Source organism: Lepus europaeus, chromosome 4 (assembly GCF_033115175.1).
Source record: "Lepus europaeus isolate LE1 chromosome 4, mLepTim1.pri, whole genome shotgun sequence".
NCBI classification, from domain to species: Eukaryota; Metazoa; Chordata; class Mammalia; order Lagomorpha; family Leporidae; genus Lepus; species Lepus europaeus.
The window spans coordinates 158,399,309-158,412,991 of record NC_084830.1 but is presented as its reverse complement, the minus strand read 5'-3'; the positions used below and the strand labels follow the sequence as shown (position 1 = coordinate 158,412,991).

General features: G+C 39.4%; 1 protein-coding gene across 6 annotated transcripts in view; it reads left to right on the top strand.

Annotated features, from left to right (window-relative positions):
- Positions 1-13,683, top strand: part of DMXL1 (Dmx like 1) — a 151,841-nt gene that overhangs the window by 49,626 nt on the left and 88,532 nt on the right. For 3 of the 6 annotated variants that reach the window (XM_062189275.1, XM_062189274.1, XM_062189278.1), the window contains 8 exons: positions 562-815; positions 934-1,615; positions 1,705-1,826; positions 6,139-6,228; positions 6,307-6,409; positions 8,237-8,359; positions 8,636-8,857; positions 11,661-13,346. In XM_062189275.1, the coding sequence (XP_062045259.1) occupies positions 562-815; positions 934-1,615; positions 1,705-1,826; positions 6,139-6,228; positions 6,307-6,409; positions 8,237-8,359; positions 8,636-8,857; positions 11,661-13,346 (3,282 nt within the window). The remainder of the gene's footprint in view (positions 1-561; positions 816-933; positions 1,616-1,704; positions 1,827-6,138; positions 6,229-6,306; positions 6,410-8,236; positions 8,360-8,635; positions 8,858-11,660; positions 13,347-13,683) is intronic. The other 3 variants (XM_062189276.1, XM_062189279.1, XM_062189277.1) reach the window with 2 other exon arrangements.

Sequence of the window (13,683 nt, the reverse complement as noted above, 5' to 3'; positions counted from 1 at the left end):
TACTTTTAATTACTAATATGTGAAAGGAACTCTGGAAATTGTACACTATAAATATATTTCTTTATGATGGTTTTTTTAAGATGTTGCATCAGTTTTAAGTGCATGTTCCTGGGAATAACTTGGATACTTGGATTTGGATAAATCTGGTATATGGAACAAAGGACAGATTGCATTCAGATAATAAATTTTGAAAATCCAGTTCCAGAATTATAGACCCTGTTGCAGCTCCCTTGTTTTATCATGAATAAAACTGAGGTCCTGACAAGTAGTAGATAGTTTGCTGAGTGGTTGACTGTGGGACATCTGGGTGTAGAAGCCAGTTTACTTATTTTCCACTTGAATGTCAGTCCTTTTACCAGTAATTTGTTGCCTCAGTCCTGTTGTCTTTCCAATGTTCCTATATTTCTGGAAGTTTTTTTTTTAGAAAGGATGCCTACTTCTTGTTAATACGAAAACTTCACTTTTCGACTTGATTGCATGTGTAAAGGTATTTCTTAATTTATAGTCATAGTGTGATTGTAAAAGCGTATTTACTTGGTTCATGAACTGTTTTGCTTACAGAAATGGATGATGATGTTGATGATGTGAAAATAAATCATGAAAAGAAGGAATCGGGCAGTGATAAAATGGTACCAAACTTAAATTTTGCACCATTACCGTCAGCTGCCATTGATCATCAGATTGAAATACTTCTGTCTGAGTGGAGTAAAAATGCTGACATGCTTTTCAGTATACATCCCATGGATGGTTCCTTGCTAGTTTGGCATGTGGATTGGCTGGATGAATACCAGCCTGGTATGTTTCGTCAAGTGCAGGTACTATTAACATCTCTGAAGAGCTGCTGGTTTTTGTTTTTTTTTTTATGTAGTTACTGTTTATTGATACCTTTTTGTGTAATTTTACATGTTCTAATGATTGCTTTCTTAATTCCAGGTGTCGTTTGTTTCCAGAATACCTGTAGCTTTTCCCACAGGTGATGCAAACTCTCTCTGTAAAAGCATAGTGATGTATGCGTGTACCAAGAATGTTGACTTGGCTATTCAACAAGGGAAGCAGAAACCTTCTGGCCTCACTCGCTCCACGTCAATGCTTATCTCTTCTGGTCACAATAAATCATCAAATAGTTTAAAATTAAGTATTTTTACTCCTAATGTTATGATGATTTCAAAACACGATGATGGGTCTCTGAACCAATGGCTGGTTAGTTTTGCTGAAGAATCCGCTTTTTCTACAGTTCTCAGTATTTCCCACAAATCCAGATACTGTGGCCATCGCTTTCATCTGAATGATTTAGCTTGCCATTCAGTATTACCATTATTACTGACAACATCCCATCATAATGCATTAAGGACGCCAGATGTCGATCACCCAAAGCAACCTTATGCTGTAAATATTGAAGAGTGTTCTTTGACACAACAAAATAAAAGCACTGTTGATATGGCATTCCAGGATCCCAATGCAGTTTATAGTGAACTTATTCTGTGGAGGGTAGATCCAGTTGGGCCGTTGTCTTTCTCTGGAGGAGTTTCTGAACTTGCCCGGATAAACTCTCTGCATGTTTCTGCCTTTTCCAATGTGGCGTGGCTGCCCACTCTTATACCCAGTTACTGTCTAGGTAAGAAGTCTGATTTTATTTCAGTACCTTAGGCTTTCTGACACTATCACTAATGGGCTAAATTTTAAATGTTTACAAATACTCCATAGGTGCATACTGCAACTCTCCTAGTGCATGCTTCGTAGCAAGTGATGGACAGTATCTGAGATTATATGAAGCAGTCATTGATGCTAAGAAACTTTTATGTGAACTTTCCAACCCTGAGATTTCTGTAAGTAATAACTTCTAAATATGGTTTAAAATACTACGTTTTTATAGTACATTTTTAATACTTTATACTTATTGGGCATGTTCTAGAATTCTGACACATAATTTGTAATAAACATGTGTATCTTTGTAGTTTTATTTGAGTCTCATTAATATTGTGACATTAAGTGATTCTAAGCTCTTTTTAAAATAAATAGTTTCTTTCCTTTATTCATAAATTAGAACCTAGTCTACTACTTCTTTGCTTATAGAAAACTGGGGACTACTAGCAATATAATGTGGAAATTATGTTGATTGTCCTGCATTTTTTTGTCTAGGCAAAGGGAGGTAGGTTAACAGGAGTAGAGGTATTATGTTACGTGTGAAAGGAAAAAGGTCTCAACTTTCTTGCAATCCTGTGAGGAGTCTTTTTTTTTTTGAGTGGTAGGCATGCTAGCAAAGTTTAATGAAGAGAGTACACGTTACGGAACAGGTGGGCAGGGGCAGGCACGGTGGCTCATTTGGTTAATCCTCTGCCTGTGGCTCCAGCATCCCATATGGGTGCCAGATTCTGGTCCCAGTGGCTCCTCTTACAGTCCAGCTCTCTGCTGTGGCCTGGGAAAGCAATGGAGGATGGCCCAAATGCTTGGGCCGCTGCACCCGCAAGGGAGACTGGGGAGAAGCACCTGGCTCCTGGCTTCTGATCAGCTCGGCTCCGGCCGTGGCAGCCATTTGGGGAGTGAACCAACAGAAGGAAGACCTTTCTGTCTCTCTCTCTCACTGTCTATAACTCTTCCTGTTAAAAACAACAACAACAACAATAACAAAAAACAGAACAGGTCGGTATCTCAGTAAAGAACTGAGAGCTCAGTCTGTATTCAGTCTAGAGTTTTTATGGATGTTGGGTATGACTCTTTGCTCCTCCCCCTATAAAACCCTTTCTGGAATTTGGCTGAGTGGAAGGCTTTTTCAGAATGGATTACCTCCCAGAACTTGATAATAGCCCCCTTGGTGAAGGGCAGATGAGATTCTCCTAAGAGAGATTCCCCAGAGAGAAGGCTGGGACCCACCCATCCATGTTATTAAACAGTGGCAACAGGCCGGCACCTCAGCTCACTAGGCTAATCCTCCGCCTGTGGCGCCCACTCCCCAGGTTCTAGTCCCGGTTGCGGTGCTGGATTCTGTCCCGGTTACTCCTCTTCCAGTTCAGCTCTCTGCTGTGGCCCGGAAAGGCAGTGGAGGATGGCCCAAGTGTTTGGGCCCTACACCCGCATGGGAGACCAGGAGGAAGCACCTGGTTCCTGGCTTCGGATCAGCGTAGCTCCAGCTGTAGCAGCCATTTGGGGGGTGAACCAACGGAAGGAAGACCTTTCTCTCTGTCTCTCTTTTTCTCTCTCACTGTCTAAACTCTGCCTGTAAAAAACAAAACAAAACAAAACAAAAACCAGTGGCAACATTGATATGTAAATGCTGGTTTGCTTCCCAGCTTCCTACTTTGTTCCATTACACAGAAATTCCCATTTTTCTTTGGCCTCTCACATGCACATAGGCTCATGTCTGCCTAACTACCTGAATACCGCCCCCCCCCCCCCTCAGGAGAGGTAACCTGTGATCTTATGGGTGTTAATATGAGTGAAGGTCCATCTTCTGTATTTTCTTCAGAGCTGACATATGGACATCGAGCTGGTTATGGGTATACTTCACTTGCCATCTCTTCTGTGGTATCCAGAGGTGACTTGGGAAATGCTTCTGTTGTATGGTCCAGAGGACTGGTCATAACATCTGAGAGATAGGCTGGAAGCTGTGTCTCATGACCATCTGGAGCTGGATGGCTTATACTCTGTGAAAGACAAAATGAATGACATTAAAGACTCATGGCCCAAAGGGAAAGAGGATGGAAGCTACAGGGCCAAGGCAAGAGGTGGCGTAGGGGTGGGCAGTAGCCAGGATTTCCATGACGAGATGTTAGGCCAAAAATTTCAGTCTTGTTCATCCTGGTCCTGGGGTTGTCTGGTCTTCCCCAATGGTTTCATTCCTGTCCAGTTTGAGTGACCCAGGCAGGAGTCCTTTCAAAACCATGCTAAGTTTTTGCCTTAAAACAGCTGCATTTCATCCTGGCCCAACTAATGGCAACCTTCTTTGTCATCTCAGCACTTCCAGCAAATCAGCATTTCCAAATTGTTGTTGTTGGTGTTTTTTACTATCCCCAGAGGCAGCCTTCAGCTGTACGAGCCATGTATGTAGTCTGTTCAGCTAACAACTAAAGTTCCTTTAATGCTCTGGTTATAAAGTTGCACGAATGTCTTAATTTTTCTCATGAGTTATTTTTAATGCCCAATTTTGCATAACAGAAGGGCTTTGTTTTGTTTTTTCCTTTTTTGGGGAGAGGGAGTTAATGATTTGTTTGTTTGAAAGGCAGAGTTACAGAGAAAGAGAAAAAGAGAGATTCCATCTACTGATTCACTCCCCAAATGGCCACAGTGCTCAGAATTGTGCCAGACCAGAGTGAGCAGCCAGGAGCTTCCTCAGGGTCTCATGCGGGTGGCAGGGGTCCGAGCTTTCAGGCCATCTTCTGCTGCCTTTCTAGATGCATGAGCAGGGAGCTGGGTCAGAAGTGGAGCAGCTGGGACTGGAACTCTTGCTCATATAGGATGCTGGCTTTGAGGGTGGCAGCTTAACCTGCTGCACCAGAAGGCCGGTGCCTGAACACAAGGTGTTTCAAAACACACACGTAGTGTAGTAGTGCAAGTATGTATGTTTACTGAGGTTCTTTGTATCATGTGTTATGTGAAGTGCTTGGGATTTAGATGTGATACAGACAAGAATATCATGGTGTTTATGTTCTAGTGAAGGTAGATAACAGAACACAGAAGTGAAACTTTCCATTAACAAATAACAAATGGTGAGAAATAGTGTTAGGAAAGTAGGGAGAGCCAGGTAAGGTACAGCTCCAGAATAAGCTTCACTGAGAAGGTACCACTGAGTAAAGTCCTGAAGCAGGTTGGAGTGGCCACTACTGTGTGGTTAGTAAAAGGTCGGTGGAGTGATGCTGGGAGAGGGATAGCCAGTTCAAAGACCCTGAGGCCAGAGCGTGTTTAGAACAGCACAGAGGTCCATGTGATTGCAGCCAAGTAAGTGCGATGGAGAGCAAGTAGGCCTCAGGTCAGAAAGCCTGACCAGGTCATACAAGGCCTCATCGGCTGTTGTGCTGACCTTGGCTTTGATCTAAGTAACTCGGAAACTCTCGAAGAGAGTGATGGTTTGATACGGTCCGATTTGGGTTTTAATGGATTACTATAATGGCTTTATAGATTAGACATGGAAAAGAGAAGTAGAATCAGAAAGACTTACTTAGGAAGCTATTTCAGAGGCCCAGAAAAGATTAAAAAAGGGTTTAGAAAGGTAGCAAGTGGTAATGATAGAGGTGGTAAGAATTGGTCACAGTTCTGGATGTCTTTGATTGTTAAATAGTCACTATTAGACTGGCTGTGGGAAGGGTTTACCCGGTGCCAGGATTAGGATGAGAACTGTCTTGAGATGAGAATGTAAAAGTAGTAGGTTTTGAGGGGCAGAGGGATTCAAGAGCCTAGCTTTAGACATTTGAATTTTGCAATGCCTATTTGATGTCTAGGGATCCAGTAGAGGGAAGTGTGGCCAGAAGATAAGAAATAGGTGGTTGTCAGCATATAAAGGGTATGGGGCAGGTGGTGTGGAGCAGCAGGTTAAGTTGCTAATTGAGACAGGCACATTTCCTAACACAGTGCCTGGGGTCAGATGCCACGTTTGCTTTTGCTCCAGATTGGTGCTAATGCACCTGGGAGGCAGCAGATGTCAGCCCACCCATGTGGGAGACCAGGATGGAGTTCCTGGCTTCTGGCTTCAGCTGGGCATGGCACTGCCTACTGGGGGCATTTGAGGAGTAAACCTGTAGATGGGAAAGCTATATCTCTGCTCTTCTTTTCTGTTTGTAACTTTGCTTTTCAAATAAATAAATCTTAAACCTTGTGTTTGCAGAATGATGCATTAAAAATAATTTAGAAGATCTGGAGTTTGATGTCAGTCTTTAACATTTATAAATATTAAATATTTTCTTCACATAACAGTTACCAGACATTGCTTTTGGTGTTTTCTGTTCCATTTGAGCTTTAACTCTTCTCCATAATTCCTTTGAATGTAGAAATCTTAGACTTTTCATAGTTGAAAGGGACTTTATTCAACCACGCTTGAACATAGTTATTACTTAGCTGCTATATCTGAAATTTCTTGTTACTTGCTGTTAATTAATTTTGAATTATTCAGTGAATGAGATGCCGATTTTTTTTTTTGTTTTTAAACAGAGGTTTGTTGGTGAAGTATTTAACATTGTTAGTCAACAATCAACAGCCAGGCCAGGATGTATCATTGCTTTAGATCCCATAACCAAACTTGTAAGTATCTTTTTTTTTTTTGCTACTTAGTATTAATATCGTATGTGTCAACTTATGTTGGTATTTATTTACATTCAGCATGGCAGAAGAACCCAGCTGCTTCATGTTTTCCAAGAAGACTTCATTTTGAATAACCTTGAGAAGAAAAGTCTGGGAAAAGATAGCATTTTGTCTGATGCAGGTAAAAAAATATTTTTTTATGTAATGAGAAATATATAAAGTATATTAGGTTGTTAGTAAATATGAAATGACACAATGTTTCACATTGTCTTTCTGAAATTAAAATTGTTCTGTGTAGATTGGTGAGATTAGTTATCTTTAAAATATCAGTATTGTCTTCTTAACCAGGAAGTAAACATGAAAAAAAATTAAGAGGTTTCTCACATATATTTTAAAAGGCATAATAAAAATGTTTTATCACTGGTGTTTGAGCACTTTTGGCATTCATAGTTTCACTCTATCAATTTGCATAATATGTTCTTTGATTGACATCATTTTTGGTATAATTTTGTACATAATGAAGAATATAAATCTGTATATATGAAATATATGAAATTTGTGTATCTTAAATAAAAAAAACTCATTCTGGAACAACGGTGGTTTTGGACAGTTAGTTATTAAGATGGTCTGGGTTATCTGAGAATCGATAGTTGTTGTGTTTATTTTACAAATAGTTAAATTTAAAGTCTCAATCCTAATTGCATGCTCATTTTGTTCACTTTCATTTTCTTCCCTTTTCCCTCATCAGTAATTTTATTCTAATAAAACAGATATTTTAAAAAGTGAGGCAAGTTTAGGTTCAAATATGACATTAAAATATCTATTTTTCAGCCAATAGTGAACCATTGATTTTATTTATTCATTACTTCGCAGTTTTTTCTGGTACTTTATTTTTTTCATGTTCATACAGTATTAATACAGATTCAATGTAGTTTATAGATAAAATTCTAAAAATAAGATGACCCTCCTTCCCTCCCTACCTCCTTCCCTTCTTTTCCTTTTTTCCTTCCTCCTTTTTTAGTTTTTTGCAGTAACATAGTAACATTACAGTCAAGGGCTTAATGATCTATTAAATAAAGAAATCAACAAGTTAAAAGACCTTAGTTCAGCAGAAAGAGAGAAGGGCTATAAACAGTAGTCAAATGAAAAGATTATCATTTCACCCATATACAGTAAATTTTTAAATCACAATTAAAGCTATAGTAGTATAACTTTATTTTTAAAGATTTATTTATTTATTTGAAAGGCAGAGTTGCAGAGGCAGAGAGTGAGAGAAAGAGGGGTATCTTCCATCCACTGATTCATTCCCCAAATGGCTGCAATGACTGGAGCTGGACTGATCTGAAGCCCTGCCGCAAGAGCTTCTTCTAGGTCTCCCACATGGGTGCAGGGGCCTAAGGACTTGGGCCATGCTCCACTGCCTTCCCAGGCCATAGCAGAGCTGAGTTGGAAGTGGAGCAGTCAGATCCGGTGCCTGACATAAACAGAATTGTTAAAACTTGGGGGCCGGTGTTGTGGCGACGCAGGTAAAGCTGCTGCCTGGGACACTGGCATCACATGGGTGCCGGTTCATGTCTTGGTTGCTCCACTTCCAGTCCAGCTCCCTGCTGGTATCCTGTTAAAAACAGTGGAAGGTGACCCAAGTGCTTCAGGCCCACCACTCACATGGGCACCCAGATGAAGCTCCTGGTTCGTGGCTTCGGCCAGGCTCAGCCCTGGCTGTTGGGATCACTTGGGGTGTCAATCAGCAGATGGAAGCTCTCTCTCTGTCTTTGTGTCTCTCCCTATCTGTAACTCTGACTTTCAAATAAATAAATAAATCTTTAAAAAAATTGTTAGTACAAACTCATGTGGTAAAAAGTGAAATAATTTCTGTAATGCCACCGTATTTCAAATCCTAGGTAAATATTTTTATGTTTCTTTTTAAAATTCAGTTATTTTAACTTGGTATATTTAGTAAGTTATCTCCTTTATTCATGTTAGTAATAAAAAATACCATTAATTCCAGCAGGCAGCTCACCTAAAGGATTTTCTGAAAAATTCTACCTAGTTGTAATAGAGTGTACTCAAGAGAACCGTTCACTGTTACACATGTGGAATTTACATTTAAAGTCAGTTCCTGTCTCATTGGGTAAGTTTTTTTTAAAACTTCAGGCCTAAATTAACAAATTATACAGGATTAGATAGTTAAAGGAGTATTTCTTAAAACCATCCATATTTCGTGGTGATAATTATAATTCATTCAATTAAATAAAGTACCAAAGTTAATTTTTTGTTGTAAAAGATCGTATTAATATGTATACTATTTTATATTTTGTAATACAGTTTAGGATTATAAAATTTAGCAGTGTATAATATTTATAGGGAACCCTACCCCCTGCTAGTTTTTTGTTCTTATGTTTTATAGATGAAAAAGTAGATAAAAAAATATCTGAAGCAATTTGGCAGCCAGAAGATCATTATTCTCCTTCTCCAGAGAAGATCCCGTCTCCTTTTTCACAGAAGTATCAAGCTTGCAGAGCGAATCTCCAGAGCACCAGCAAGTTAACTCTGTTTTCAGAAATGGTGTATAGCCAGGAGCTAGATTTGCCAGAAGGAGTTGAGATAATCAGTGTGAAGCCATCAGCAGGTTTGTAAGTTTTATGAAAAGATACTGACTTTGTAACTCATGAGTGTTAACCAGATGCTTAAAATCAAGTCTTGGACCTACCTCTTAAATCCACAGAGAAGTAGCAATGGAAATAATATAAGTACATTTAAGTACGTTAAATTGAACATGTAAATTTATCATTGCTTTCAGCCTACTGTGAGATTTGTCAGACAATTCTAATCTTAAATGTTTGTTTCTAAGACAAATTTTTATTGTGCTTTTGGGATGCCAAAGTGAAAGTTTATGGAATGGAGATTTTAACTAAGTTTAAACCTTATTTGCCAAGTGTTTTAAAAAAGAACTTCTATTTCTTTATTTGAAGTAGGGGCGGGAAAGAGAGAGGGAAAGAGTGAGGTAGAGAACTCCCATACTCTTGTTCACTCCCTAAATGCGTGCAAAGGCTGGGACTGGACCAGGCTGAAGCCAGAAGCCCACAAACCCAATCCAGGCTTCCCAAATGGCTGCCAGAGACCCAGCTACTGGAGAAATCAAGTGCTGCCTCCTAGGATATGCATTAGCAGGAAGGTGGAAAGGGAGCAGAGCTAGGAGGGGAACCTACGAAGTGCAATATGGAATGTGGGCATCTTAACTGTGTCTGACCATTGTATCAAATACCTGCCTCTTCCTTGCCAATTTAATTATATTGGTAACAGCTGGCTGGAATCAGGTATTAAGAATGATTCTGAGTGTGTAGTTGCTGCTATCTATTTGTCACCCTTATTTGTGGCAGTAGTTTTCAAAATATTGCCCCCAGACTAGCAGCAATATCTTGGGAACTTTTTGGAAATGAAAATTGTGCCAAACTCCAGAGGTACTTACTCATGGTTTCTGTCTAGGGCAAGACCTTTGGGCCTGGTGAGAAGCCTTCCAGGTGACTGTTATGAATGCACAAGATCAGGAACTAATGTTCTAGGCTATCAAGAAACTCTTGTGCAAAATAAAAATCCGTTTTTTTAAACCACCCAGTTCCTCCCTTCTTTTATTTTTCATAGTCATAGTGTGGATATTTGTTCTTTTCTTCTTCTCTGCAGACTGATGACTTTGAATGTTTTCCAGTTTCCCATATTACCGAGTATCTAATCTTTTCTGATGTGATATGCACAGGAGTTAGAGATATTAACAGTGTTCTTTCTTTTACATTCTTTTTTTTTTTTTTTTTTGAGAGATTTATTTATTTACTTGAAAGTCAGAATTACACAGAGAGAGAAGGAGAGGCAGAGAAAGAGAGAGGTCTTCCATCCGCTGGTTCACTCCCCAGTTGGCTATAATGGCTGGAGCTGTGCCGATCCGAAGCCAGGAGCCTAGAACTTCTTCCAGGTCTCCCACATGGGTGCAGGGGCCCAAGGACTTGGGCCTTCCTCTACTGCCTTCCCAGGTCATAGCAGAGAGCTGGATTGGAAGTGGAGCAGCTGGGTCTCGAACCGGCACCCATAAGGGATGCTGGCACTGCAGGTCGCAGCTTTTCCCACTACACCACAGCGCTGGGGCCCACTTTCACATTCTTCTTTGTATATTTTAATAAAAAAGTCTTCAGTGCAACAAGAGTTAAAATTTGAATAAGAATGACTTGCATTGCTGGAATTTGAAGAGCTGTCATCATTAGCCAGGGCGTTATGATCTTTACTACTAAACTGCAGTGCAGAAAGTATAGCCAATATAGAGAAACTGAAGGTAATTTATTAAGGCAGCTCTCGATAAAAATCCTTTAGAAGAAGAGGGGACTATAATTTTTTATCATTTTTGGTTTGGCAAAAAGAGTAGACATATGGTGAAAGGTTTTTAGTGTTAGTTTTTTTTAAACCAGTAGTATTGGAAAGTATAATATATTTGCTTTCTGTTCAGAACAGCTCAGGGAAACCCATGGATAATACTTTTTGTGTCGTTTTGTAATATTACTGTATTTCTTGAGGACTTTTTAAGAATACCTTACTATACTTATGGTCAAATATCCTTCTAAAATATGGTCAATGTCCTATATACATTTCTATATATAATTGTTTATATTTAATTTTTATGTATGTAAGGTTGGTTGAAACACAGCCATATTTATTGTCTTACTATTATATATAGATATTTCTGTTCTATAGTGGCAGAGTTGAATCCTCAGGTGACATCGCCTAAAATAGTCATTATAGTCTGGCCCTGTACAAAACGGTTTAGCAGATGCCTGTTTGAAGAAGACAATAATATGTGATTCCTTTAGATTTAAGTACTTGTTAACTTCCCTTTAGGAAACTTCTCAACACCAGTGATATCAAATACACCTCACTCAGGAAAGGCCCTTTAATGTGACTGTTTGATAGGTAACCATGAGCCATTCACATTTGCACTGAAAAACATGAAAGGAAAGGAGCCAATAAGTGTTGAAAAATCTTAAAAAATGTTTTAATACCTTTAAAATGGAAGTTCTAATAATCGGTAAAACTGGCAGCTAGTTTTGAAGTGAATGCTACATTGAGAGTCAGGACTAGAGGTAAGGTTTTTAAATTTTGCCATAGTCCAGTTGATTTTGGCCCAAGATAGTGGTTGGTAAAGGATTTGTATTGGGAAAATTTAGGAATTGAAGTACGTGTTCTCAGCATTTCCTTTAAGTCTAGGTTCTGATGGTATTTTCTCATTTACATTGTTTATGTCATTAAAGGCCTTTCAGTGATCTTGTTGATACTTCATAAGCTATCAGGCTCCTAACAGTAGTTAATACAAAAGGACCAAAAACTTAAGTTTACAAAAACAAAATGTTAACCAGATTTGACCTTTTGTTACTGGATTCTTTCCATTTTAGGACATCTGAGTTCTTCTTCCATATATCCTGCATGCAGCGCTCCTTACTTACTGGCAACTTCATGCTCAGATGAGAAAGTAAGATTTTGGAGATGCAGGGTAACAAATGGAGAACCTGCCACATCAAAGAATGAAAAACTGGACCTTGTATATGTTTGGGAAGAATGGCCATTACTAATTGAAGATGGACTTCAGACCAACAGTAGTTTAGCTGTGCCTGGTAGGCCTGTAGAGGTTAGCTGTGCGCACACAAATCGTTTAGCGGTAGCTTATAAGCAGCCGACATCTAGTAGTAGATCATCTCAGGATTTTGTGATGCATGTAAGTATTTTTGAATGTGAGTCTACAGGAGGTTCATGTTGGGTCCTTGAACAGACAATTCATTTAGATGAGTTAAGCACAGTGTTGGATTCTGGAATTAGTATTGATAGCAATTTAGTAGCCTATAATAAACAAGAGGCATATTTATTCAGTAAAGAGAGTATTGCATTAAACACAAAGCATTTAGTTCACTTAGATTGGATGTCTAGAGAAGATGGGTCTCATATCCTGACTGTAGGAATTGGATCAAAACTTTTTATGTATGGACCCCTGGCTGGCAAGGTCCAAGAACAGAGTGGTAAGGAAAGCCTGGCATTTCCTCTCTGGGAGAGTACTAGAGTTGTGCCTCTTTCTAAATTTGTACTTTTACGAAGTGTGGACTTGGTTTCTTCTGTAGAAGGCTCCCCACCTTTTCCTGTTTCTTTATCGTGGGTACGGGATGGCATCCTTGTGGTAGGAATGGATTGTGAAATGCACGTCTATTCCCAGTGGCAACCATCTTCCAAGCAAGAACCTGTTGTAACAGATTCATTCAGTGGGAGCACTCCTTCTATAATAAGTTTAATAAAACAGAGTAACTCATCAAGTTCTGGGTTACATCCTCCAAGAAAAACTCTGACTCGATCTATGACCAGTCTTGCACAGAAGATCTGTGGAAAGAAAACGGCATTCGATCCCGCAGTGGATATGGAAGATTCAGGTCTTTTTGAAGCAGCTCATGTTCTTTCCCCAACTTTACCTCAGTACCATCCTCTGCAGCTTTTGGAACTCATGGACCTTGGCAAAGTTCGGAGAGCAAAGGCCATTTTATCACACCTTGTCAAGTGCATTGCTGGGGAAGTCGTGGCTCTAAATGATGCTGAATCCAATCATGAACGCCGCCTTAGGTCTCTCACCATCAGTGCTAGTGGGAGCACCAGCAGAGACCCCCAGGCATTTAACAAGGCTGAAAATACGGACTACACAGAAATAGATTCTGTCCCCCCACTTCCTCTGTATGCCTTACTTGCGGCGGATGATGATAGCTGCCACTCGTCTTTGGATAAGTCTAGTAATGAGAATACCTTAAATAAATCCAACCAGTTGTCAAAAGAAAGTTACGATGAGCTTTTTCAGACCCCAGCTCTAATGACTGATACTGATGTATTAGAGACAGACGAAGAAAACATGAAGCCCAAAGTTATTGACCTTTCACAATACAGTCCAAATTACTTTGGTCCTGAGCATGCCCAGGTTCTTTCTGGACACTTACTTCATTCTAGTTTACCAGGACTCACTCGGATGGAACAGATGTCCTTGATGGCCTTAGCAGATACAATTGCAACCACAAGCACTGATATTGGAGAAAGCAGAGACAGAAGCCAAGGTAAAACTAAGTTCTATACAGCAATGCAAGAAAAACTGTGGTATTTTTACTGATTTTCTTAGAAAATAATACTAAATAGTTTTTATAAAAATGATGCCAGGATGAGTTTTTGATAGGTCGTTACTGCCTTTATAGTGGTTTTAACTTCATTGTGTACTATTTTCCCATGAATCACTGTACCTTTAGGAAATGCATAAAGGCGATTATGCCAGTCACTTAATAGTTTTTTGCTTAAGTGGTCAGCAAAAGTTAGCAGATTCTATTAAATAATTGTTTTTAGGTACCTGAAAATAGCAAATGATTTCTGTTTTTCTCCCCACGATGTAATAATGCACCA